Below are 27,678 nucleotides of genomic sequence, written 5' to 3'. Positions count from 1 at the left end.
ACCCAGTTCTGACCTATGAGATGAGAAAGGTGATGTGCCCCGGGGTCTCCTAGGAATAGTTGCCATGTTCAGAAGAGATGGTCTCATTCCCTCTATGGACTTTTCTATAGCCAGTGTGACATCTCAAATGCTTGCAGCCATGTTGAGGCAAGAGGAATGCCAGCCTGGGACGGCACGATGGAAAGAAGGAATCTAGGTCTTTGACATTGGTAAGCCACCTACGGTGCCAGACCTGGAGCTTCCCTAAGTCCGGCGCAAGATCATGTCAGTCTTGTGTGGCTCAAGGAATAGGTAGGGTTTTTTAAAAATTATTATTCAGTGTTTTTAAACTACACTAAATAGAACAGTTCACCCATTTCTTCCCCACGTCCAACCCTCACCTCTTTCTTTTTTTAATGCTTGTTTGTTTGTTTTTTCTGAGAGAGAGAGAGAGAGAGACAGCATGAGCAGGGGACGGTCAGAGAGAGAGGGAGACACAGAATCCGAAGCAGGCTCCAGGCTCTGAGCTGTCAGCACAGAGCCCGACACGGGGCTCGAACCCACGAACCATGAGATCATGACCTGAGCCGAAGTCGGATGCTCAACCGACTGAGCCACCCAGACACCCCAACCCTCATCTCTTGCAACCACCAAGAAGTATCTATGAGGTATCTATGAGCTTGGTTTTTAATTTTTTTTTAAGATTCCACATTAAGGGAGATCACATATTTCTGTATCTGACTTATTTCAGTTAGCATAATGCTTTCGAGGCCCATCCATGTTGTTGCAAATGGCAAGATTCCATTCTTTTTTAAATGCTGAATAATATCCCAGCCTCTGTGTGTGTGTGTGTGTGTGTGTGCGCGCGCGCGTGTACAGTTTCTTTATCCATTCATCCATCAGTGGATGCTTAAGTTGTTTCCATATCTTGGCTACTATAAATAATACTGCAGGGAACATGAGGGTGCCATCTATCTTTTCAGATTTGTGTTTTTGTTTTATTTGGATACAAGCACAGAAGTGGAATTTGGAATTGCTGGATCATATGGTAGTTCTATTTTTTTTTAAGTTGATTTATTTATTTTGAGAAAGAGAGAGAGAGAGCAGTAGGAGGGCAGAGAGAAGGGGAGAGGAAAGAGAATCCCAAGCAGGGTCCATGCTGTCAGTGTGTAGACCCACTCTGGGCTCAAACCCACAAACCGTGAGATCTTGACCTGAGCCAAAACCAAGAGTCAGATGCTTAACTGACAGAACCACCCAGGCGCCCCTATGGTAGTTCTATTTTTAATTTTTTGAGGAAACTCCAAACTGTTTTCCATAGTGGCTGCAGCAATTTACATTCTCATTCACAGTGGACAAATGTTCCCTTTTCTCCACATCCTGGCCAACACTTGTTATCTCTTATCTTTTCGATTATAGCCATTCTGACAGGTGGGAGATGATCTCTCATTGTGGTTTTGATTTGCACTTCCTTGATGATTAATGATGTTGACATCTTTTCATGTACCTGTTAGCCATCTCTATGTTTTCTTTTGGGGCGCCTGGGTGGCTCAGTAGGTTAAGCATCCAACTTCAACTCAGGTTATGATCTCGCAGTTTGTGAGTTCAAGCCCCACATTGGGCTCTGTGCTGACAGATGAGAGCCTAGAGCCTACTTTGGATTCTGTATCTCCCTCTCTCTCTGCCTCTCTCCCACTTGTACTCTATCTCTTTCTCAAAAATAAACATAAAAAATTTTTAAAAGTAGGAAAAATGTCTGTTCGGGGCGCCTGGGTGGCTCCTTCAGTTGGGCATCCAACTCTTAGTTTCAGCTCAAGTCATGATCTCACAGTTTGTGAGTTCGAGCCCTGGATTGGGCTCCACACTGACGGCGTAGAGGCTGCTTGGGATTCTCTCTTTCCTTCTCTCTGCACCTCCCCTGCTCATACTCTCTCTCAAAAAAAAAATTAAAAAAAAAAGAAAAAAGACATGTCTATTCAGATCATCTGCTCATTTATAAATCAGTTTGTTTTTTTGCTACTGAGACTGAGTTATTTATATATTTTAGATATTAGCACCTTATCAGATATATAGTTTGCACTTACTTTCTCCCATTCACTAGGCTGTCTTTTCCTTTTGTTGATGGTTTCCTTTGCTGTGCAGGCGCTTTTTAGTTTGATGGAGTCCCACTTACTTATTTTTGCTTTTGTTGCTTTTGCCTTTGGCGTCAGATCCAAAAAACCATTGCTAAGACCTGTGTCAGGGAGTTTACGGCCCATGTGTTCTTTGAGAATTTTCACGCTTCTAGGTCTTACAGTCAAATCTTTAATCCATTTTGAGTTAGTGTGTGGGTGGGTGTAAGACGGGGGTCCCATTTCATTCTTTTGCATGTGGCCGTCCAATGTCCACAGCGTCACTTATTGATGAAACTGGTTTTTTTTTTTCTCCTTGGTCATAAACAAATTGCCTATATATGTGTTGGTTTATTTCTGGACTCTGTTCTGTTTCATTGATCTATGTGTCTGTTTTTAGGCCAGTACCATACTGTTTTCATTACTACTGCTTCAAAATCAGGTTTGAATTCAGGGAGCGTGACGCCACCATTCAGAGGGGGCTTTAGTGGTTCCATTCAAATGTTAGAATTGTTTGTTCTATTTCTGTGAAAAATGCCATTGGAATTTTGCCAGGGATGGCATGGAGTCTATAGATTGCTCTGCTCTGGGTAGTGTGAACATTTTAACAATATTACTTCTTCTAGCACGTGGGCATGGAGCACCTTTCCAGCTGTGTGCGTTTTCTTCAGTTTCTTTCATCAATGTCTTATAATTTTTGGACTACAGGTGTCTCACCTCCTCGGTTAAATTTATTCCTAAGTATTTTATTCTTTTTGATGCAATTGTAAACAAAATTATTTTCTTAATTTCTCTGTCCATGATGAGTGTAAAGAAACACAACAGATATTTGTATATCGATTTTGTATTCTGCAACTTTACTAAATTTATTAGTTCTCACAGTTTTTTGGTGGAGTCTTTAGGGTTTCTTAATGTTTTTAAAAGTGTTCTGATGTTTATTTGTTTTTGAGAGACAGAGAGAGAGAGTGCGTGAGCAGGAGAGGGGCAGAGAGAAAGAGAGGGAGACACATAATCTGAAACAGGCTCCAGGCTCTGAGCTGTCAGCACAGAGCCCAACGTGGGGGTCAAACCCATGAACGGTGAGATCATGACCTGAGCCAAGTCGGACACTTAACTGACTGAGCCCCCAGACGCCCCTAGAGTTTTCTATATATAATATCACGTCATCTTCACATAGTGACAGTTGTACTTCTTTCTCTCCAATTTGGATGCCTTTTTTTCCCCTTTCTCTTGCCCCATTGCCATGGCTGGGACTTCCAATACAACATTGAATAGAAGTGGTGAAGGTTGGGGCACCTGAGTGGCTCAGTTGGTTAACTGTCTGACTCTTGATTTCAGCTCATGTCATGATCTCACAGTTCATGAGATTAAGCCCCGTGTTGATTCTCTCTCTTGCTGTCTGCCCCTCCCCTGCTTTCACACACACACACACACGCACGCGCACACTTTCTCTCAAAATAAATACATAAACTTAAAANACTTTCTCTCAAAATAAATACATAAACTTAAAAAAAAAAAAAAAAGACGTGTGAGAGTGGGCATTCTTGATTCTTGTATTGTTCCTGATCTTAGAGGAAGAGCTCTCAGTTTTCCACCATGGAGTATGATATTGACTGTGGGTTTGTCATATGTGGCCTTTATTACATTGAGGTACGTTTCCTCTATATCAGCTTTATTGAGTTTTTATCATAACTGGATGTTGAATTTTGTCAGATGCTTTTTCTACATTTGTTGAGATGATCATATGATTTTTATCCTTAATTTTGAATCCTATTAACCTATTTACAGATGTTGAAACATCTCTGGATCCCTGGAATAAATCCCATTTGATCATGGCATATGATCCTTTTAATTGTTAAATTCAATTTGCTAATATTTTGCTGAGGATTTTTGCATCTATGTTCATCATGGATATTTGCCTGTAATTTCCTTTTTTTTTTTTTTTGGTAACATCCTTGTCTGGTTTTGCTAACAGGGTAATGCTGGCATTGTAAAATATGTTTGGAAGATTCCCCCTCTTCTATTTTTTAGAAGAGTTTGCGAAGGAATGGTATTAATTAGTCTTTGAATGTTTGGTAGAATTCATCGTGAAGCTCTCTGGTCCTGGACTTTTGTTAGAAGGTTTTTGATTACTAATTCAATCTCCTTCCTAGTAGTTGATCTGTTCAGATTTTCTGTTTCATTGTGTGTATTTATAATAATGTCTGTAATGGCAGGAAATTATATGAGAATCTGGCTATTATATTTTTCAATGAAAACCTTATGAACTAGTCACTAAACATATGAAAAGATATATAATTCCACTAATAATGCAAATATACACATTAAAACAATATATCATTATACGACAATCATATTGGCCAAAATGAAAATTGGTAATACCCAGTTTGATGAAGATGGAGAGAAACATGCACTTTCATAAACTGTTGGTAGAAGCGGAAGTTGAAGGAGCCTTTTGGAATGTGATTTAGCAGAATTTATTATTATTTTAAATGGGCGCACTCTTTGAATTAGCTTTGTACTTCTGGATACCCATCCAGAGAAAATTCATGCATATGCATATAGCGACATGTACCCACCGGATATAATATTAAAAGATGGAATCAACCGGGGGCGCCTTGGTGGCTCAGTCGGTTAAGTGTCTGACTTCGGCTCAATCCTGATCTCATGGTTTGTGGGTTCAAGCCCTGCGTTGGGCTCTGTGCTGACAGCTCAGAGCCTGGAGCCTGCTTCGGATTCTGTGTCTCCTTCTTTCTCTGGCCCTCCCTGCTCACATGCTGTCTCTCTCTCTTTCTCTCTCTCAAAAATAAATAAACATTTTTTAAAAAGTCAACGTAAATTGATAAATAATGGAGTGGCTAAATAGTACAGTTGACTCTCATTATTTACAGTTGTGACGTTCTATAAAGTACCATGAACATTGAATTAGCAAATACAGAACCAATGCTTAGAGGAAATACAGGTTAGGTTCCTGGGAGCCTCTGCTCACATTTTCTTTTTTTTTTTCTTATTTTTAGATTTTTTAAAAGATTTTATTTTTAAGTAATCTCTACACCTAACATGGGGTTCGAACTCACAACCTCAAGATCAGGAGGTGCATGCTCCACCGACTGAAACAGCCAGATACCCCAAGTATGCTTCTGTTTAAAGGCATTTTACTTAATATACATTTCTTGCAAATAATTAATTGCATGGTCTTTCAGTGATTTAAAGCCAGGGGCTTTGGAGGCTCTTTGCCTTAAGCAGGTTTGTTTGCCAACATCCTTGTAAAACAAGTCCGTCTAACCAGTGTTTCAAACCTTCTCTTCCACGTAACCCTTTTCCTGTATGACACTTAGCAGGTATTCTTTAAAATTCTTCTTCAGGGGCACCTGGGTGGCTCAGTCGGTTAAGCGTCTGACTTCAGCTCAGGTCATGATCTCACGGTTCGTGGGTTCAAGCTCTGCGTTGGGCTCTGCTGACAGCTCAGAGCCTGGAGCCTGTTTCAGATCCTGTGTCTCCCTCTGTCTCTGACCCTCCCCTGCTCACACTGTCTCTCTCTCTCTCTCTCTCTCTCTCTCTCAGAAATAAATAAAACATTTGAAAAATTTTTTAAAAATAAAATAAAAAGAAATAAAATGCTTCTTCAACACACCTGCCTTGACTGCAAATTTAACATTTTTAATGCTGTTCTGCCTTTTGATATGTCTGAGCCAGTCAGCACTAGAGGAAGAGATTTAACATTTTCCTCTAAGCCTCACAAGGATATTGTCAACGATACTGTTGCATTGGCTGCCATCTCGTGAATCCACAAATGTAGCCACTTTTCTCCCTCTTCCGTAGCTTCCTCGTGCACTGTAAGTAGTTATCAGGAGCAGTGTCCTGTGTAGACCGGCTGATTTCCTCCTCCCTTCTCTCGGTGTACGATGTCATTGATTCATTCACACAAAACTCACAGCCAGCGGACACTGACTTGAGCCTGAATGAAGCTTATCTGGCACATGTATTTCCTCCGTAAGACACATCAAAGCCTTCTTCTTTTTTTCAGTTTTGTTGAGAAATAATTGTCACACATACGCTGCATAAGTGTAAGGTGCACACAGGATGGATTGATTTACTTTGTTGTAAAATGATTATTGCTGGGCGCCTGGGTGGCTCAGTCAGTTAAGCATCCGACTTCAGCTCAAGTCATGATCTCACGGTTCGAGCCCTGCATCGGGCTCTGTGCTGACAGCCAGCTCAGAGCCTGGAGCCTGTCTTCAGATTCTGTGTCTCCCTCTCTCTCTGACCCTCCCCTGCTCATGCTGTCTCTATCTCTCTCTCTCAAAAATAATAAAAAATAACAAATAAAATGATTATTGCAATAAGTTCAGCTCACATACAGCTGTCTCGATCCTGGGAATGCTAGATAGCACTAGAACACTACTGTTTTTCATCTAAAAAGTGAAATCTACAACAAAAGCATAGAAAGACAGGGGCACCTGGGTGGCTTAGTCAGTTAAGTGTCTGACTTGATTTCAGCTTGTGTCATGAGTCCCGCATTGGGCTCTGCACTGGGCATGGAGCCTGCTTAAGTCCCGCCCCCCCCCAAAAAAGAAAACAAGGGCGTAAAAACACAAAAATCATGGCATTAAAAAGACTGCCAAATTGGGCACTGGTTTGAGATATGAAAGCTGAAATGAGAAAGTGGGGCCTCACCTTGTTCAACCTCAGCAGGGGACATGCACATCAAGCGACTAATATTGTTCAGTGCTCTGCCCATGTCTCCAGGTGACCGAGGGAGCGCTGGGACTATTAACTTGGAGATTACAGATAAATTTTAGAGAGCAGGCAAATTTGCAAATAGAGAATCCACAAATAATGAGTACAGACCGTCCCTGTAAAAAGGAATAAGGCAGATCGGTATGTACTTGCAGAAGGATGCCCATGCTAGGTTTTCAAGGGAAAAAAGAGAGCCACAGAACACTGTGTACAAAGGTTGAAAAAAGCACGTCCTTATGAGGACCAGAGAGGCGACATGGAAAAAGGTCGAGGCAGGCCAGTGGGAGACATCTGGGAAGAGAGGAGGCTGGGAAGAGGCGGGCTCCTCCTGTCTGCAGGGGGAGCCCACCGCTCAGTGCTGCTGCCTCATTTCCAGGCGGAAGTGCAGGCCAGTGTTTTCAAGATTTTCATGAAATAGCCCAATTTAAAATGTTGCCAACTAATTCAAAGTTTAAAAAAAAAAAAAGGCTCTGTAGGTCAAGCAAAACCGGTCATAAGCCTACAGCCTGCCAGATTGTGGCCCCCAGTGTGGTGGTGTTTATGAGAAGAAAACACATACGAGTAGAAATGTAGGAGAAGGATCTGGAAGGAGACACCTCCACCAGAACTTTCACGGTGGCTTCCTTGGGGCAGAGTAAAAAAATAAGATTGTTGAAGACAAACGTAGGTTTTCATCTTTGCTGTATTATTTGAGACCTTGACCATGAAAATATTATTAGTTACCTACTTTACATGTTTATTTATTTTTGAGAGAGAGTGTGCATGCACACACACCGGGGAGGGACAGCGAGAGAGGGGACAGAGGATCCGAAGTGGACTCTGCACTGACCTCAGAGAGCCCGATGTGAGATTACCTACCTACTTTATTATTTTTTTTTTTTTACAAATAGTTTATTGTCAAGTTGTTTCCCATANCTACCTACTTTAAAAGGAAGACAAGAGCCCTGTGAATTGAAGGACCAAAGAAATTGTCCTTTGGCCCCTACATTAGCTAATATCAGCGTTCTCTGCCTTGGGTGGCCAGGCCTCAGGAAGCAAAGATTGTATACATACACAGTATACATACACACATGCCCGTGTGTGTGTGTGTGTATATACACATACATATTTTTCAAGATTTTATTTTTAAAAATTTTTTAATGTTTATCTACTTTTGAGAGAGAGACAGAGACATGAACAGGGGAGGGGCAGAGAGAGAGACACACAGAATCTGAAGCAGGCTCCGGGCTGGGAGCTGTTAGCACAGAGCCCGACACAGAGCTTGAACTCACTGGCTGTGAGATCATGACCTGAGCTGAAGTCAGACACTTAACCCACTGAGCCACCCAGGCGCCCTTTAAGATTGTATTTTTAATCTCTACACCTAATGTGGGGCTCGAACCTACAACCCCAAGATGAAGAGTTGCATGCTGGGTGCCTCAGCAAAGATTACATTTTTAATCAGCGTTGTTTTCATCATTTAGGGAATGTTTGTTTTCAAGGAACAGAAACCCACGTAGACTAGCTGCAGACCCAAAGGGAGATCTGGCAGGAAGGTACAGAGCACCTGGTAATGTCCAGGAGCAGCCATGAAACCAAGCCCACAGGGGACTGTGACCAAAATCGAGAAGCCATGTGGTCCCACCCCGGAGCCCGCACCCTTGACCTCCCGCATCTGCTGTCTGACATTGGATTCATTCTTCTGCTTGGCAAGCCAGCCTCCTCAGCTCGCTGCACGGGTCCCCAGGGGCACCTCAGCCCAGGGTTACCGAGCCCTCATGGGGCCTGCAGCCTCAAGTAGGGAGTCTCCAGAGTGTCAGGGCTACACTCCTAGGAGAGAGAATCTGCGACCACTGGGTTTTTGACCTGGATCAAAACTCCTCTCACACTGCAACCATCTGTGCAGGGAAGAGTGGAGACCGGCGGTGCATACTGGCTCCAGGGACCCACTCCAGCATGGAGAGACCTCAGAAGGTGTCCCAGGGCAACTACAAATTCCTGGTTTATAGGTACTTGTCCATGCTGGATCGGATAGACTATGTGAGTTCCTCAGGAAGGTAGCAGAGAAAAGTGGCCAAGATCTGGGATTTCCTTAGGGTGACCGGCCATCCTGCCTTGTCCCAGCCTGTGGGAGCTTCCAGGCTGCGGGCTTTCCGTCTGAAAACCAGGACACTTTGTAAGCATTTCTCGGGATGAGGGACATTTACTGCTAAAACCAGGAAAGTCCCAGGCGAATCGGGATGAGTTGGTCCCCCCAGATTTTGGGATTAGATCCAGTGTTGAGTCCTGTCTCGGCTCCCATAGCTGTGTGTGACCCTGGGCAAGTCATTCCACCTCCTCTACCTTGGTTTCCTCTTTGCAAAATGAGGATGCTAACAGTTGCCACCTTGCAGAATAAGAGAAACACCTGGCGAGTGCTCAAAAAAGGTTTAGGCACAGGCGCCTGGGAGGCTCAGTCGGTTAAGCGTCCGACTTCCGCTCAGGTCACAATCTCACGGTTTGTGAGTTCAAGCCCTCATCGGGCTCTGTGCTGACAGTTCAGAGCCTGGAGCCTGCTTCGGATTCTGTCTCCCTCTCTCTCTGCCCCTCCCCTGCTCATGTGCACACACTCTCTCTCTCTCTCTCTCAAAAATAAACATTACAAAAAAAATTTTTTTTTAAAGTTTAGGCGGTTGAACACACTGTTAAAAATGGAAGTAAATAAATAAGTCTCACTTCCCCCTCTGTCCCTCAGGCCACAGGAATCGTTGCCTTCTTCAGAAGTAACCAATCTTTAGCAGTTTCTTGTGTATTCATAGAGGAAATCTATGAATGATAGAAATGTGTTTACAGAATATATATATTTTTACATTTGTTTATTTATTTTAAGGGGCGGAGAGAGGGAGAGAGAAAATCCCAAGCAGACTCTGTGCTGTCAGCTCAGAGCCTGATGCAAGGCTCAATCCCACGAAATGTGAGGTCATGACCTGAGCTGAAATCAAGAGTCGGACTCTTAATCCTGAGCCACCCAGGTGCCTTTGTATATGGATCTTTTTAATTCCAATGTTGGTAGACTTCATATATTACTTTGTTGTGGCTTTTTTCCCTCATGTAATACTGCATCTTAGAAGGCAGTCCACATCAGAACATTTAGATTTTCCTCATTATTTTTAATGGCTACATAGTATTTCACAGCCTGGGTATGTCCTAATTCATTTAGCCTGTCTCATATTGTCTGACATTATGGATGCTTCCAGTGTTTGGTTACTATAGGCCTTGTAACCAGCAGTATGATATTACCTTTATACACATCTTTGTACACTTTGTGCACTCTGTGCACATACGGAACTGTGTCTGTAGGATTAATTCCTAGAAGTGGAAATGCTGGGTTGAAGGAGCTGTTGTTACCATTAGTATCAGTATCTAAGAAGTCAGATATTGAATCCACTCTTCCCATCTATATTTATTTTTTAAGAGAGAGACAAAGCATGAATGGGGGAGGGGCAGAGACACAGGTAGACACAGAATCCGAAGCAGGCTCCAGGCTCCAAGCTGTCAGCACAGAGCCTGACACAGAGCTTGAACTCACAAGCCGTGAGATCACGACCTGAGCTGAAGTCAGACGCTTAACCGACTGACCCACCCAGGCGCCCCTCCACCCTCCCTTCTAAAGGCAGATGGTAGCTATTCACCTGATCATGGAGATCTATGTCTGGTGTGTTTGGTGGGTAAGAAATCAGTTAAGCCCTCGTACTGATAACTCGGGATATTCTAGAACATCTCTGTTACTTCTCTCTTTTCACACCGCCCCTTCGTTCCCCATCCACATCCCCACGTGACTTCATTCTCACAAAGTGCGTCGGTGGAGATGACATCTTAGCCCGGGTTCCTTAGGAAACAGAATCTGAGGCGAGGTTTCTATACCAGACTTTATGGGAGCATCTATTCCCAGGGAAGCAGGAGGGATGGGGAAAGGGGAGGGAAGCAAGTGAAGAGGAAGAGCAGATGTGAGAACGTGCATCCCTGTGCTGGCCACAGCTTTTGCAAACACAGTTACTTCCTGTGTCACACAGGACGTCTTTGAGAAGCCAGATANCTGCGGGGGGGCGGGGGGGAGTGGTGTGTGGGAAGGGCACGAAGCTGGGGATAACGTCATCTCTAGACTGTGAAAGTCTCTCATTCGTCAGCATTTGCCCCTTCAGGATATCAGCCTCTTCTCTCTTATGAATGGAGCAGCCTTCCTCTTCCAGCAGTTATAGCAAATGCTGGAACCCAAAATAGCCTCTGTGGCCAGCATGAGCCTGCAGGGTGAATCGCCCTACATTGGCGGACTTGGACGGGCCCCACGAGGTCTCTTCCATCCGCAGCAGCAGGGAACCCGCTTGGCAGAGGGTGGAGGCGTGGATGCCGGTGTGAGGCTGGGCACTGTGGGTGACTTGGAGCCCACTCCTCGTGCTCTGGCTGGAAAGCAAGGCCAGTACAGGATTTCAGTGGCACATAAAGTGAGCCTGGGGCACATGGGACGTTGCCGTGTGTCACTGATCCTGAAACGCACATCTTATTGCCTTGTAGTGGCATCAGTGGAAGTCAGGATGCACCTTACAGTCGACATCATGTCAGAGTTTCATCGGCAGTTTTGTTCCCTTCCTTAGCGGTACATAGTGACATTTTAGATGAAATTCGGTAACTTATTTGGGCTGATGTGTATCAGCACTTCTCTTGATATTCTGAGCTCAGAAACATTCTCACAAAAGAAACACTCCCATCTCCTTAGGAACAACCCATAAAAGGAAGAAGAGCAATGAACAAATTCATAAATCAGGGGCCTCGGATCTCAGTTGTTCATAATAAACATTCACTGTAATTAATGTGACCATTTGTGCTTACAGATTTCAGTGCTTGATACTATTTGTCAAAGTCAAGTCCAGGCTGTGCAACAAAAGTTCTTCCGTGTGTTCCTGGTGAGTAAAGGCCTTACTGAAGGCAGAACTCCATGCTGAAGATTAATGCCTCGTTCACCTTGACAAAAGCATAATAATGGCAGGATTCTGCTCCTTTAAAAAAAAAAAACACAACTGTGTATGTGTGTGTTTAACCAGTGTGCTTCAGGCTTTTAGTTGTATTAATTATCTAAATTGCGATGCTCTAAAATGTGGTGTTTAGAGTCTAAATCCTTTATATTCCTTTTTTTTTTTACATTCATTTTTTATTTTTTAAAAGAGAGCACAAGTGGGGGAAGGGCGGGGAGAGGGGGGGACAGAAGATCCAACGCGGGCTCCACGCCGACAGCAGCAAGCCTGATGCAGGGCTGGAGCTCACAAACTGTGAGCTCAGGACCTGAGCCGAAGTTGGACACTCAAGCGACTCTGCCACCCAGGTGCCCCTAAATCCTTTACATTCAAAGCGAGGTGCTTGAACTAGCAATATTGGACAACAACCTGGGAACTTGCTAGAAAGGCCGAACCTCAGACCCCATCCTAGCCCTGCCTGCTGAATCAGAATACATATTTAATATACAGGCTCCCACATCAGCTGATGAGTGGATAGACAAATAAGGCCTGTCCACACAATGGAATATTATTCAGTCATAAAAAGTAATGAAAATACTGATACGTGGTATGACATAGATAAGCCCCGAAAATATTATGTTAAATGAAACAAGCCAGGGGTACCTGGGGGGCTCAGTGGGTTAAGCATCCGACGAGCTCAGGTCATGATCTCATGGTCTGTGAGTTCGAGCCCCATGTCAGGCTCTGTGCTGACAGCTCAGAGACTGAAGCCTGCTTCAGGTTCTGTGTCTCCCTCTCTGTCTGCCTCTCCCCTGCTTGCGCTCTGCCATTCTCTCTTTCAAAAATAAACATTAAAAATATTTTGAATAATTATAGTAGAAAGAAATGCCCTCTAATATTCATTGTTCCCCAAGTAATACAACATGAAAATCTTGTGGCTTTATTTGGGATCATCTATGGAAGTCATGTAAAGTAAAAGGTTCCTAGTAAATATAGTGCTGTGTTAATGTCATAAAAGTGTANCTCTCTCTCTCTCTCTCCTAGAAATAAATAAAACATTAAAAAAAATTTTTTTTAAATAATAAAAATAAAAGTAAACAAACAAACAAACCCACAAGCCTTTCCCCAGGCGATTCACGCAGCTGTTAAGATTTGAGAAGCGCTGCTCTGCTTTTCATCCCCCTGACTGCAAGATCTTCACCCTCACTCGGAAAATTCTTCCCTTTCCTTAGGGGCATCTCCAGATGTGACACTACTCTGGTTGTGAAACTCGGCCGTCCCACACCCTTCCCTTCTTCTGCTGACTGTGTGGCAGAGTGCTGGCCACCAGCAGGGCCACCCCACGGGTTAGGAGGGGGGCCCTCTCCAGTTCTAGGTTCAAGGCATCCCTGCGCCTCGGAGATCATGGCCAGCGCCCAAGGTCCCAGCCAGCCTCTGTTGAGCATAGCTCCCCATGTTTCTCAGTCTTTCATAAGTGGCCAAAGAAACACACCAGACATCAAACTGTCTCCCACATTGTCTTCATCTCTTCTTCTCACCAAGTACCTCTTTCCCCAAAATCTCCACTCTCCTTCTTGAAACAAAAAAGCAAAGGACCTCGGATGCCAGCACATATAAGAACATCAAATGGAATAAGGAAAGAAGGGAAGGATTCTCCTCTTCTCCCTAGAGATATCCGAACTGTAGCTTCTGGTCAACCATAATTTTCTAGTACACACACACACACACACACACAGAAAAGATATGTAGCAAAATATTAACTTTTTTTTTAGTGGATGGTAGGGTTTCTCTAGTTCTCTATCTTTCTAATTTAAAAAAATGAATGCATATTACTTACATGATCATAAAAATAAATAAAAGGTTTTTTGTTAGAGGAAGTAAGAAACTCCCCGTGGTGATGGAATATGTGATTTCAACATGCATTTTCAAACAAAATTTGTCTTGCAAAAATTAACCTGTGAGGGTCACAAAGGTTTCGTCATACAATTCACAGTACACAGAAAAGTCTTTTATAAGTGATGTCAGGTTACCAAAGACAGGAAACAAAGTTGGTTCCCAGATCCTGGAAGGAGGTTGTGGGGAAGCTTCCTGGAAATCTCAGGCCCTCCTCCAAATTACACATCTTCACAGAAGGTACGGTATATCTTCTGTAAAGATACAGTATATCTTCTGTAAAGAGGGAGTTTAAGAGAGCGACCTCGTTATCATACTTGATATGATATGATGGTGATAATCCCAGCCTGATCCTTTTTATCACATTAGGTATAGATACTTTGTTTTGAATCTCTACCAAGAAGAAGTTGAATTGGTTCATTATCCTGGAAGTGGTTCAGTTTAAAAGGGTTTCAAATAATTTTCCTCATTTGTTATTATCAGCAAGGATGAAAGCCACACATTTTGTTACTGTTGTTTTTGCACATTTTGTTTCTAATTGTATTCTCTTTTAGGTGAATTATCTGAACCCTTTACAAAGAGTACATTTAAATGGGTAATTATACAACATGGCCTTAAAAACTGAATTGGGTCATTGAGAAAAATTTTAAATACAGATGAACAAAAGCTATTCTTATAGCTGTATATACATATATGTGTGTATACACGTGCATGGATTTTTTAAAACGGAAATGGTGCATTATTGGGGAATTTTAAAATTTCGATTATTGGGGAATTTTTGTTTCGAGTGCCTGAACTTTACCATTCAAATTAGCTTAGGCAAGAAAGGAATGTTTATTGACTCACAAAACAAACTTAAGGAAAAGTCAGGGTTATTTCTGGCCTCTGTGACCGAAGACTCGAAGGCTCTCAGGACTTTGCTCTGTGCGTCCAGCTCACTGCGGTCCGTTCATGCACTTAGACTGCAGGTCAGCCGCTGGGATACATGGCGGCCCATTCCCATTGCCTCCCGTCCCGCCATCTTCAGGGAGGCGGGGAGGAAGAGGTCTTTTTCCTTTGGTTCCAGATTAAGAGGTGCCAGGGAAGGTCCCTGACAGGCTCTGCTCGAGATACCAGCATACTCACTGACAAATTGTCATCACAAGGTGGCACAGGGCTGTGACTGGCCACCTGAGTCAAGTAGCCACTTCTTTTGGTTCATATATATTGTGTAACGTTTATTTATTTGTTTTGAGAGAGAGAGAGGGAGAGAGTGCAAGCAGGGGAGAGACAGAGAGAGACAGGGAGAGAGAGGATCCCAAACAGGCTCTGTGATGTCAGCACAGAGCCCAGCATGGCACTCGGTCCCACAGACCACGAGCTCATGAGCCAAAATCAAGAGTCAGACACTTAACCAACTGAGCCATCCAGGTGTCCCTCAAGTACCCACTTCTAAATCAAACCGTGACAGAGGGAGGGTCATGTAAGAAGATGCCAGCTCGCATCTGAACCATGAGTGCTGTTTCCTCAAGATCGGGTGCTCTTTCTCGTAGTACTCAGTACCAGTGAGCTAGTAGACAAATGACAAATATTCACCACATACAAGTGGGATCATACTTGATGCACCTGTTTTGCCACTTTTTTTTTTTTTACATCTTTCATTATTCCATGTCCTACATGATTTCAGTGGTGATAGCATTTAATGGTGGAACGACATCCTATTCCAGAACCCGGACATGATGACTAGAAGTGACCAAGACAAAAACCTCACAGTAAGGTTGGCAGAGCAGAGAGACAGAGGTCATCTGAGTCCTTGATGGCCTCCCAGCGCTACTTTCCAGGCTTCTTGATACCTGAGAAAAATAGCCCCTGATTAGGCCAAACCACAGTAGTCAGGTTCCTCTTACAGCAAGCACAGTTCCTTAGAGAGGGGCTTCCATGCAGCCTCCCACCATTAAAAGGAGGCCAGGAAGTTTATCACCAGTGGGAAGAGAAGTGAGAAAGTGATGATAAGAACCCCAAAGAGGTTGAAAGGGAAACTGAAAGGGAAACGGAGCACCTGGGTGGCTCAGTTGGTTGAGCATCCGACTTCAGCTCAGGTGATGATCTCACAATTCATGAGTTCGAGCCCAGCATCGGGCTCTCAGCTGTCAACCTGGAGCCTGCTTTGGATCCTTTGTCCCCCTCTCTCTCTGCCCCTCCCCCACTTTCTCAAAAATAAACACTAACAATTTCTTTTAATGAAGAAAACCTAGCTATTAAAAAAAACTGAAAGAAATTGCAGCTTGTTTCTTTTTTTGAACTATCAGAGGAAACAGACCCATAGAGCATCCCTGAGTCAACATGACACAGTCACGGTAGGGTGGAAATGGCAGCCGTAGATGAATCGGGCAGAATGAGGGTCAGAATAGCACCCCAAGGCTTATGCTGTGTAGCATGGAGGGTGTCAGGAATCTCCAGGTGCTCCCAGTGAGGGTAATGGGAGAGGCTGAAACTGAGAGCCAGGAAGCCTCCCAAAGGGCCACTGTGGGGCTGAAGACCCATTGCCAAGACTTCAGGGCAGCAGCCTAAGCAGGCACCACAGAGAACAGGCCCCCGGGCTTGGACGAGTCAGTGGCGATGAAATGCGTCGAGAGGCCAGTAGAGATCTGGTGGGGTGAGCTGCACGTGGAGCGAGCAGGAGTCAGCGGAGGTCAGCTGGAGAACTGGGGTCCCCCCAGCACCCCCTAGCCCCCGATAACATCTTGGGAATGAGTAAGTGGAGAGGAGACCATTGGGGGAGAGAGACAGCTTTCATAAGGAGTTTGAACTTTAAACTGACCACAATTTACCCCAATTTGACTATTTTAAACCCCAAAGAGAATGTTATTTTTAACCAGTAAGCTGAAGAACTGCCCAGTAATGAGAATCTCCTGAGGAACCTTAGTTCAATCATGGAGACTTTAAAAAAAAAAAAAAAATTGTACAAGGGCGCCTGGGTGGCTCAGTCAGTTGAGTGTCCAACTCTTGATTTTGGCTCAGGTCATGATCCCTGGGTTGTGGGATGGAGTCCCGCCTTGGGAACCTGCTTGGGATTCTCTCTCTCTCTCCCCTCTCCCCTGCTCTAAAATACACACATACTCTCTCTAAAATTAAAAAAAAACATTATTTAGTACATCTGGGTCATACTGTGTACATTGTGACTGTTCATTCCTGCTTCCCCATACGTATAGATCTCTACCACAAGTTTTCTTAAAGAGGTGTCACAGGAGTTTGACAGAGTATGTCACAAGTAAAATGTCCTCAAGTCTACTTTAGTCCTGTGGTAGCTGGTCTCCGAGGTGGCCCACTGATGCATGCTTTCTAGTGTTCATGTCCTTGTCCCACACCGTACCAGAGTTGGTCTCCATGATCAAAAGCATATGGCAGAAGGGATGGTGTATCACTTCCAAGAATAGGTGAGCTTCTGCTTCTTTTTCTCAGATTGCTCATTCTGGGGAAACTGGCTGCCATGTTGCGAGGAGAGGCCTATGTGTGGGGAGGCAGCCTGTGTATGTGTGAGCTTGGATCGTCCGGCCCCAGTCAGGCCTTCAGATTATCTGCAGCCCCAGCCAGCACCGGGATGCAGCCTCATGAGAGACTCGATTAGAGACACCCAGCCAAACTGCTTGGATTCCTGAGCCATAGAAACCATAATAAATGCTGTTGTAACCCACAAAGTTTGAGAGACAATTTGTTATGCACCAATAGATAATATACTCCCTCTCTTAGAGGGAGTTATAGCACCTGCTAAAACTCACTTTTCATAAAGATCCTAAAAAATAAAAAAGTAAAACCCTTTTCATCCTCCATGATGTCTTCTCAGCTTCCTTCCCCTCCTCCATCCCCTCTCTGCCACACCTGTAGAGCACCCAACTCCTAATAGGTCACGGGTCTTCTGTACGTAGCCACTTGGGGTACATGGCCTCATTTCTCTACTGGCTGCTTTTCTCATGAGACCAAGCTGCTCCTCCCTTCTCCCCAGACATCTGATAATGATAAATAAAATGATGGGGTGCCTGGGTGGCTCAGTCAGTTAACCCTCTGACTGTGCCTCGGGTCATAATCTCGTGGTCTATGAGTTCAAACCCCGCATCCGGCTCTGTGCCAACAACTCAGAGCCTAGAGCTTGCTTTGGATTCTGAGTCTCCATCTCTCTCTCTCTCTCTCTGCCCCTCCCTTGCTCGCATTCTGTCTGTCTCTCTCAAAAATAAATAAATGTTAAAAAAAATTTTTTAAAGATGTATAAAATGCTGAGAGAGCAAGGCTGGGGCAGGAGGAATGAGGCCAGAGAGGGAGGCAAGGGAAAGCCATCAGCCAGATGCAGTGACTCTTAGCTGCCTTCCATACCTCCTGATGATTGATTAAAGAGCCATGGAAACTTCCTGATGGCAGAATACCAGAAAGACTCCTGAGGGGCCTGGCAATACCTCTGATTATCCAGGTCCTGAAACACGTTCCGGTTATAGGAGGCCTGGCACTCCGTAGGTTTCCAGGGTGTTTCTTGCTGTTTCTGGGTTCCCATGAGATTTCAGTTCCTCCCATTTCCATTTAACTAAAATATATCTGCTGAGCAAAACCAGACATTTGTTTACAGTGGACAGAATTCCCCGAAATGCTATTGTGGTTATCTTCCAGATGACTACAATTATATAGCAGAACAATTGAGATGCAGTAGCTATATGGAAAAAAAAAAAGGAAAATATTATTTGGCATTTCAGTGTATCTTCTATGGTTTCTCTCCTCTGTTGGCCTGTGAGCTTCAGGAAAGCAATGGTCACATGTGATTCCTATGGGTAACCACAGTGCTCAGAACAATCTGGAATGTAGAACATTCCTAGTGAATATTTGTTGGAAGGTGCACCGTACACGTTAAAGGAATGATTGAACTAGCACTGAAGGAGTCTTTCACATTAGCCCTTGAGCTGGTAATTCTAAGCATTTTACAGTCCACCACAAAATGTTCTTTTTTAAAATTATTTTTTTAATGTTTATTATTTATTTTTGAGAGAGACCGACCAGAGCATGAGTCGAGGAGGGGCAGAGAGAGGGACACACAGAATCCGAAGCAGGCTCCAGGCTCTGAGCTGTCGACGTAGAGCCCAATACGGGGCTCGAACTCACTGACCGTAAGATCATGACCTGAGCCGAAGTCAGATGCTTAACCCTACTGGAACCACCCAGGTGCCCCAAAATGTTCTGGGATGTGTGTGTGTGTGTGTGTGTTTAATTGCACCGAATGAATCCACAAATAGGCGGACAGGTGCATTTTCTTCACGGTAAAGAAAGAAAGGCTTCTGTTATGTTTTTGGTAGGGGCTTGCCCCGAGGGAACACTGGTTCTCACAGGAGGCCCGGGAGCCTCCAGGCTTTGGAAGCCAGTCCACGTTTCCTAGGCGATAAGACACCCAGGCCAGCCTCCTCTGGCCATTGACAGGCGAGGTAACCAATGGAGAGGGGCTTGTGATGCTGATGGGAGGGGTCAGAACGTCTGTTTTCCGCTAAAGGCTTCTGCTTGGGGTTTCTTACTGCACAGCCTGAGTTGCCCTGGAATCGGCTGGTGGCAGACACCTCCGCCTCCCCACCTCCCAGGATGGGGGACCCGGCCTAGGAGGATCCACAAGGCCACGGTGATGAGCTGCCCCGCGTTCGGCAAGGGCGAGGTGCCGGAGCGCGGGAGACGCCGCCGTTGGTACAAGGCTGCTCCGCGGCGCTCAAGGGAGGCCGGGTGGTTCGCATCTGCAGACCCCTCTCCGGGTGTACAGTCTCCGGACCCCCACTCCCACCCCCCCAACTCGGGAGAAGCAGTTCCTGCGGTAGGGAGAACTGGATTTAGCGATTGCCACCGCTGGGACCTGGGCATCCCGGGAATCCGAGTCCTTTGAGGCGGTCTTGTTCGGAACTACATTTCCCAGAAGGCCGCGCGGTGATCGAAAGCTCCGCCAACCTATGAACGGACAGGGCTTCTGGTCGCCGACACTGAGTAGCCAATGGTAATGAAACGGGGGCGGTGTTTTCCGGTTGCGGAGGTCGAGCCCAGAGTCCCACCTGTGTCCCCACAGCCTTGTCACGAATGCCGGTCGGGTTCGAGGAGGGACCGCCTGGGGCTTTGTGGGCCGGGTGCGGCTCGGCGGTGGAGGCCTCTCACTTCCTGCTCCATCCCCGGCCGGGCCGGGCCGGTGAGTGACGCGGGGAAGGAGACGGCGGCAGTAGCCCGGGGGCTGCTGAGGGGCGTGGAGGGGACTCGCCCGCCGCCGCGCTGTGGCCCCTGGCAGGTCCCCGCGCTCGCCTTTCGGAGCCCGCGGGTTTCGCTGAGGCGTGGGGAGAGGCGGCTGTGGCTTTCGGTGCCGTCGTCGGGACACCCCATCCTCCCGACCCATTTCCCTGCTCCTCGGCGGTGGTCCCCGGGCTTCAGCTTAGCCTCGTGACCCTGTGACCGCGGCGCCCTGATTAGGGCCTGCGGCACCGCGAGGGGGGTGGGGGACGAGTGTCCGCCCCACCCGTGCGGTCATGTCCCTATTAATAAACCCAGCGGACAAACCGCTCACGATGGCCCTGAGTCACAGCACCTGGGCGCTCCAGGGCCTGCGGGGTCGCCTGGGGTGGGGGGCGAGGAGCNGCGGGAGACGCGGTGGGAAACACGGTTTCCGTGACCGTGGCCGTGAACTCTCCCTCCTTCAGTCCCGCCGTCCCCTGCAAGTGTGGGCCCTGCAGTTGTGTCTCCTAACGGATGCAGAAATAAAATGTATACTCAAAACTTTATGGTGTTTTCCCTCCTGATGACATTTTTTCGCTTGTTAAGGTTTTAATGCAGAGGGATGAAAGGTATCCCTACGGTTTTCAGGTCTTTAAAAACCCAGTACTTTATGGATGACCGATAGCAATGTGTGTAAATGCATAGATGTTTCCAGAAAAGTGCGAGTGTAGCCTACGGTACCCAGGTGCTTCGACTGGTGTCACAAAAGACAAGAAAGAAGAAAGCTTGATCACTCCAGGCTGGTCCATCCTCCTCTCGGAATTTTTTGTAGCAGATTCAGCTGGCTGACTTGTGTTTTTTCTATTGGAAACTCTTTAAGCCACCCCTCCCTCACTCAAAAAAAAAAAAAAAAACCCACAAAAAACATTCTATTTCTTTGAGACTCCTACTCCCTTTTACAACACGTTACTGAGTAAATGACTGATCCGTCCAGTAAGCTGACCATCTCCTCCCAAATAATCATTTCTTGATACTGCTGTCCATTTTACCAATGTGGTAATGGTAGTTTTCAAGCCCCTTGGGGTTTTGCTTTGTGCTTGTCTTCATTAAATTTCACAGCTTATCCATGTTTAAAAAAAAAAAATCCTTTCTGGGGCACGTGGGTGGCTTAGTCGATTAAGCTTCTGACTTCAGTTCAGGTCATGATCTCACGCTTTGTGGGTTCAAGCCCCGCATCGGGCTCTGTGCTGACAGCTCAGAGCCTGGAGCCTGTTTCAGATTCTGTGTCTCCCTCTCTCTCTCTGCCCCTATCCCGCTCATGCTCTGTCTCTCTCTATCTCAAAAAGAAATAAACATTAAAATAAATAAATAAATAAATAAATCTCCCTTCTGCTTTCATTAACCCTTGAAATAGAATGGTACCCAGAACTTCTCAGGTTCTGCATAATCCGTTCCTTGAGGTTGACACCAAATCGACAAACCGGGAAAAGTCAGCTGTTCTCATAACTGATGTGAGTATAAGCAAGTCCACAATTTCCTCGCTTGCCCAGGAAGATGTAGCCGGAGAGCTTTTTGCAAAATCAAGTCTCCCAACCGCCGCCCCCCCCCCCACACACACACTGTACACTCTCTTCTTTGTTTATCTTGTCCATCATAGACAATGTGTTCCTCAAAAGGTTAATGTTTCTTGTAGACGTGTTTGGGAGCTCTGGGCTTGACTTTGTGATGTGAATGTTGGCCGAGGAAAGGCTAATGTAAAAACAGGGTAAGAAAAGCAACCCTCTGTGGTTGACAGAATTTATCTCAGAACGACTCTAGTCCAGGGGAGGGGTGGGACGGGGGTGTCTTTGGGCATACTGGGGGCACTGAGGCTGTCTTTTGGTTTTGAGACAATGGTTAGACTCCCCAGAGAGCTTCTGGTGCATCCTGAGTTCTCTTGCTTTAGGAACTGATGACTCTCAGTGATGTGGCTGGGGACTTCAGGGAAGAATGGGTGCCCTGGACCCTGCTTGGAGAATGCTCTTCCGGGATGCCACCAAGCCCACTTAGAAGAATGGGCTCTCCACCGGTAAGGATGCTGCTGTCCTTTAGATTTAAGACTTAGGTAATGTGAGAGGGCCCAGGTCTGAGGGTCTTTAGGGACACTGGTCTCTCAGAGCTACAGATCTCTGTGCGAGGAATTGTCACCTCCCTGGCAGAAAAAGAATAACTTCCTTTTTTTTTTTAAATGACTTCCATTTTTATGGCACTTTATGATTTGCGGATTATCTTTGAGATGTATTGTCTCATTAATATCTCACCATAACCATTTGACGTAAGTGTCATCAACCCTCTCTTCTAGTTCAGGACATTGAGACTCCAAGTTAAGTGGCAGAGGTGAGGAGTCCAACCCAGGTCTTTGTGGCAAAGGAGGAGCTGTTTCTTCCTGTCACTTAAAAAAACAAGCAGGGCCGCCTGGGTGGCTCAGTCCGTTAAGCGTCGGACTTCAGCTCAGGTCTTGACCTCACGGTTTGTGGGTTCAAACCCTGCATCCGGCTCTGTGCTGACATTTCAGAGCCTGGAGCCTGCTTTGGATTCTCTGTGTCCTTTTCTCTCTCTGCCCCTCCGCTGCTCACACTCTCTCTCTTTGTCTCTCTCTTAAAAAATAGAACGTTAAAAAAATTTTAAACGAACCCAAATCTCCAGTGCTCTTTCTAAAATACTATGCTTACCCCTTCTCCTTGCTTTACTTCAAAAGTAATATACACTCAGGGCACCTAGGTGGCTCAGCCGGTTAAGCATCTGACTTTGGCTCAGGTCATATATCATAATTTTTCTGGTTAATGGTAAAGGTTAAAAATTTTTCATATATTTGTAGGCTGCTTGTATTTATGTGTCTATGTGTGAATTGCCTATTTATGACCTTTGCCCATTTTTTTTTGTTTTTTGCAAGTGTTTGTCTTTTTCTCATGGTTGTATCTACAGTTGCCCTTCTGGGAAATGTTTAAAGCCCAGCACTATGGTCAACTTCCTTGATTCTTTCTAAGGGTGAGGTCATGGCAGTGTTGTTTCTGATCAAATTATCTCTTTCTGTGAGTTTAGCCTTGTACCTTCAGAGATGAATTATTGTGCTCACTCTAGAGTTTCTGTCACCCAAGTCTGTTGTGTGTCTGTGTGTGTGTGTGTGCACGCACGCGCATGTGTATGTGTGTGTTTTTAATGGGAGGAAAGGGGCTTTTTTCTCAGCCTCTTCGGGAGATCATCTGTTTTATTATTTCATCTCATTATTTCAATGAGACCAAACACACATTAGCATCTCCCTGAGTGTTCTCCTCTGCTTAGGGAAGAAGGAGGGCTTGTCTTTTGGTCAGGCTTTGTATGATTGGTTCAGATGAACATCCTATGTTCACCTTCCTGTATAGGATTTCCAGACCGAGTGTGATCTCCCAGCTGGAGCAGAAAGAAGAGCCGTGGGTGCTACCACTCCAGAATTTCGAGGCAAGAGGGATCCTAAGGGAAAGTCACACAGGTGAGATGTACTATCTGGTGGGAGGAAATCTAGCATTTCAGCCCTTGTTTGGATAAAGAATTTGGAATGCTATCGTAGACTTTTATTCTCACTGTTAGAAGTTTAAATTTGACTTCTTTGGCAGCCAGTAACTGACCAAATAAAATCTTCATTTTCTTTTTTTTTTTAATTAAAAAAGTTCATTTTTGAGAGAGTGTGAGTGGGGGAGGGGTAGAGAGGGGTGGACAGAAGATCCAAAGTAGGCTCTGCGCTGACAGCAGCGAGCTCGATGTTGGGCTTGAACTCACGAACCACGAGATCATGACCTGAGCTGAAGTCCTTTCATTTTATTTTTATTTTTTTAAGTAAACTCTGTGCTCAACATGGAATTTGAACTCACAACCCCAAGATCAAGAATCACAGGCTCTATTGACGGAGCCAGCCAGGTACCCCTAAAGTCTTCACTTTTTTAAAAAAAATTTTTAAGCTTGTTTATTTGTTTGTTTGTTTTGGGAGACAGGGAGAGAGAGACAGATCTGTCAGAGCTCAATGCAGGACTCAAACTCACAAACTGTGAGATCATGACCTGAGCCCGAAACCATGTTTAACCCACTGAGCCACGCAGGTGCCCCTAAAGTCTTCATTTTAAATAAGCATTTCACTTTTGTCTATACCATAACATCTTTGAAAGGAGTTGCTCAATTTGGACAATAAGTGGTAAATACTCTTGAAGGACATCAAGGTTACTTCAAGATTCATCTTAAGGGGCACCTGGGTACCTCAATCTGTTAAGTGTCCAACTTTGGCTCACGTCATGATCTCAAGGCTCCGGTCATGATCTCACAGCTCGTGAGTCTGAGCCCCACGTCAGGCTCTGTGCTGACAGCTCAGAACCTGGAGCCTGCTTGGAATTCTGTGTCTCCCTCTCTCTCTGCCCCTCCCCTGCTCACACTCTGTCTCTCTCCCTCAAAAATAAGCATTAAAAAAAAATCATCTTATGGGCGCCTGGGTGGCTCAGTCAGTTAAGCGTCCAACTTCAGCTCAGGTCACAATCTCACGGTTCATGGGTTCAAGCCCCACATCGGGCTCTATGCTGACAGCCAGCTCAGAGCCTGGAGCCTGTTTCCGTTTCTGTATCTCCCTCTCTCTCTGACCCTCCCCTGCTCATGCTGTCTCTCCCTCTCTATCTCAGAAATAAATAAAACATTAAAAAATTTTTAACTTATCTTAAAATAAAAAGAGCTTAGGAATTTAAATTTTGTAAGCTTGATAAATAATTGCATCTGCTGGCTTAGTCAGTAGAGCATATGACTCTTGATCTGGGGGTTGTGAGTTCAAGCCCCACATTGGGTACAGAGACTACTTAAAAATAAAATCTTTACAGCAGTAAAAGTGGCTGTATAACATAGATATGATCAAATAGATGGGATGTGCTATCCTGTACTATAAAAATAACATAAAATCTTTTAAAAAATAAAAAACTAAAACTTTTCACAAGGTTTAAAATCAGAGTAGTCAAATTAAGTGCAGTCTGCTGCAAAACCACTAATGTCAGTCTTCCTTACTGCTTCCTGAGGTTTTTCCCAATCACTGGTTAACTTTCGTTAATTTTTCAGACTTTGAGAACCAGGTGACAAAACTCAACCGGGACATTTCAGAAATAGCAGAACAATGTGGAACATCCTCAGAAAGGGCCAGTAAGGATATTTCTCATACTCCTAGTTGGGGAGAAAACTGGAAGAGGGACCTTGAGTTGGAAGGGGAACATGGGACCCGCCCAGGAGAGGGCCAGCCCGGGTCCTTTCCACAAGAGAAAGATTTAAACGAGCACCTGGATGGCTATGCAGGAAAGAGGCCTGTGTGCTCAGAATGCGGGAAAAGCTTTAACCAGAGCTCCTATCTCATAAGACACCTGAGAACCCACACAGGCGAGAGGCCTTATAAATGCATCGAGTGTGGGAAAGGCTTCAAACAGAGTTCAGACCTTGTCACCCACCGCAGAACGCACACAGGAGAGAAACCTTATCAGTGCAGCGGCTGTGAGAAAAAATTCAGCGACAGCTCTACGCTCATCAAGCACCAGAGAACCCACACAGGCGAGAGACCCTATGAGTGCCCTGAGTGCGGGAAGGCTTTCGGGCGGAAGCCACACCTCATGATGCACCAAAGAACCCACACAGGAGAGAAGCCCTACACGTGTCTCGAATGCCATAAACGCTTTAGCCGAAGCTCGAACTTCATCACCCATCAGAGGACCCACACGGGAGTGAGACCTTACAGGTGCAGTGACTGTGGGGAGGGTTTTAGCCAGAGCTCAGACCTGGTGAAGCACCGGCGCACCCACACGGGAGAACGGCCCTTTAAATGCGCGGAGTGCGGGAAGGGCTTCAGGGACAGCTCTCACTTTGTGGCGCACATGAGTACTCACTCAGGGGAAAGGCCTTTCAGCTGTCCTCGCTGCCACAAAAGCTTCAGTCAGAGCTCACACCTGGTGACGCACCAGAGGACGCACACAGGTGAGAGGCCGTTCAAGTGTGACAGCTGCGGGAAGGGATTCGCCGACAGCTCTGCCCTCATAAAGCACCAACGGATCCACACGGGGGAAAGACCCTACAAATGTGGCGAGTGCGGGAAGAGCTTCAACCAGAGCTCCCACTTCATTACCCATCAACGAATCCACTTAGGAGACAGGCCCTATCGCTGTCCCGAGTGCGGCAAAACCTTCAATCAGCGTTCGCATTTCCTCACACACCAGAGAACCCATACAGGAGAAAAACCTTTCCACTGTAGTAGGTGTGACAAGAGCTTCCGTCAGAAAGCACACCTTTTATGCCATCAAAACACCCATCTGATCTAGGAAATGGTCTGCTGCCCCTTCCAGATTTTCATTTCTCTGGTCTCCAGGTGCTCCATGTACAGAAAGCCTGAACCTGGGCATCAGAGGATCAGGTTGGGCCCTGGTCTGTCCTCTTTTTCCATGCTTAAATGGCGGAGATAAACCCATAGGCTCCAAATAAGATTCTGAACACAAAAGGCATTCCTTCAGTGTTTTTGACTGACCTTAGGGAAATGTGAGTTTGACGGTTGATGCTTGGTAAGTAAAAGAGAAGTGAGATAAATGTGGCCACATTATCACTATTAGTGATTAATATTTGAGATCTTATTATAAGCCCTTAATACCGTATAATGACTGGCCCTTAAAAGGCACTCACTATGAGGTTGGTTGCGCTTAATTAGCCTTATGACTCAATAAGGAATCCGTTAGTGCAGCCCCACAAGACCAGAACTTGCAAGAAATTAGATTGCCACTATAGGATTGGGGGTGTGAACACACAGATTTAATAAAACAGAAATCACTCTCCCAATCCAGTGCTGTGCAGACATTAGTCACCAGATGTCTCATTGCCATGACAAGGCAGAATTCTTGTAGAGGATGTTTGTGGTCCTGTGATTTAGAGGCTGAAAGAATTTCAGAAACTCTTTGTACAGCCATGGATGAGGTGCTCCCACTGGAGGTTTGCTGTCATCTGAGGCGTAGAAAATATCCTGCAGTGAACAAGCCAGAGGGACCTGGAAGGGGACTATAAAACTCTGGAAGCAAAATCGCTGAGATGTTAGATATTACAAGGATCCTTCCTGGCCTTTAGCTGAAGGAAACAACTCCTGTCTTTGAATCGCCCAGGTCATTGGCCCGTTAGTTTTAAGTTAATGCAACTCCCTGATTTTTTTTTTTTAGAGTCATTCATTTGATGCACTAGTACATTCCTGTATTTAACTGAAGTAAATTGAGGGAAGGCAGTGTGTTGGAAAGAACACTGACTTCATTGAGAAGGTGAAGTGTTTGAGTCCTGGCCCTGACATTTACTTTGCCAGACTTTACCTTCTCTCAGCCTCTACCTTACCTACCTCACAAGGTTGTTGTGAGGATCTAATGCACACATACACACACAAGCACTTTGTTGTTAAATTATAAAGTAATAATATCTCTAAAGTTCGGTGTTCTAGTATTGTTGCAAATGTGTTCCCTCCGAAGAACTCTGGCTAATATTTCTCCAGCTGTCCCATTTTCTCTCATAACAGACTTCTTTCTTTACCTGTTGAAAACCTAAGGCCTAAAAATGCTAAGCAACTCATTGTGGGCCACCTAGGTGACACAGACCCAGAATTTGGCTGTGGGTCTTCTCCCTGACAACGTAGAAGAGACCAGCTCTGAGATTTGTTAGTGTCCCAGAGACACTACACGTTGGACTGGCCGCCCCATATTATCTGCATCAAACTGTTTTGAATTTGGACATGATGGAAGGATGCA

At 45.3% G+C, this 27,678-nt stretch overlaps 1 protein-coding gene across 6 annotated transcripts in view; it reads left to right on the top strand.

The window, feature by feature from the left end:
- The window catches only part of ZNF774 (zinc finger protein 774), a 37,403-nt gene extending 10,043 nt beyond the window's left edge, over nt 1-27,360 (top strand). Inside the window, exons 1-6 of one of the 6 annotated variants that reach the window (XM_077774333.1) lie at nt 19,237-19,679; nt 19,749-19,865; nt 21,297-21,647; nt 21,828-21,950; nt 23,284-23,390; nt 24,986-27,360. In XM_077774333.1, coding sequence (XP_077630459.1) covers nt 21,847-21,950; nt 23,284-23,390; nt 24,986-26,226 — 1,452 coding nt within the window. In that variant the 5' untranslated portion in view covers nt 19,237-19,679; nt 19,749-19,865; nt 21,297-21,647; nt 21,828-21,846 and the 3' untranslated portion in view covers nt 26,227-27,360. Of the gene's footprint in view, nt 1-19,236; nt 19,866-20,319; nt 21,648-21,827; nt 21,951-23,283; nt 23,391-24,985 lie in introns of those variants that run through there. The other 5 variants (XM_077774331.1, XM_077774335.1, XM_077774332.1 and 2 more) reach the window with 5 other exon arrangements.
- Nucleotides 27,361-27,678: the final 318 nt, after the last annotated feature.

The sequence above is a fragment of the Crocuta crocuta genome, unplaced genomic scaffold (genome assembly GCF_008692635.1).
Source record: "Crocuta crocuta isolate KB4526 unplaced genomic scaffold, BGI_CrCroc_1.0 scaffold7, whole genome shotgun sequence".
Lineage (NCBI taxonomy): Eukaryota > Metazoa > Chordata > Mammalia > Carnivora > Hyaenidae > Crocuta > Crocuta crocuta.
Note: the sequence above shows the minus strand (reverse complement) of the source record. Positions and strands in the feature narration are given on the sequence as shown.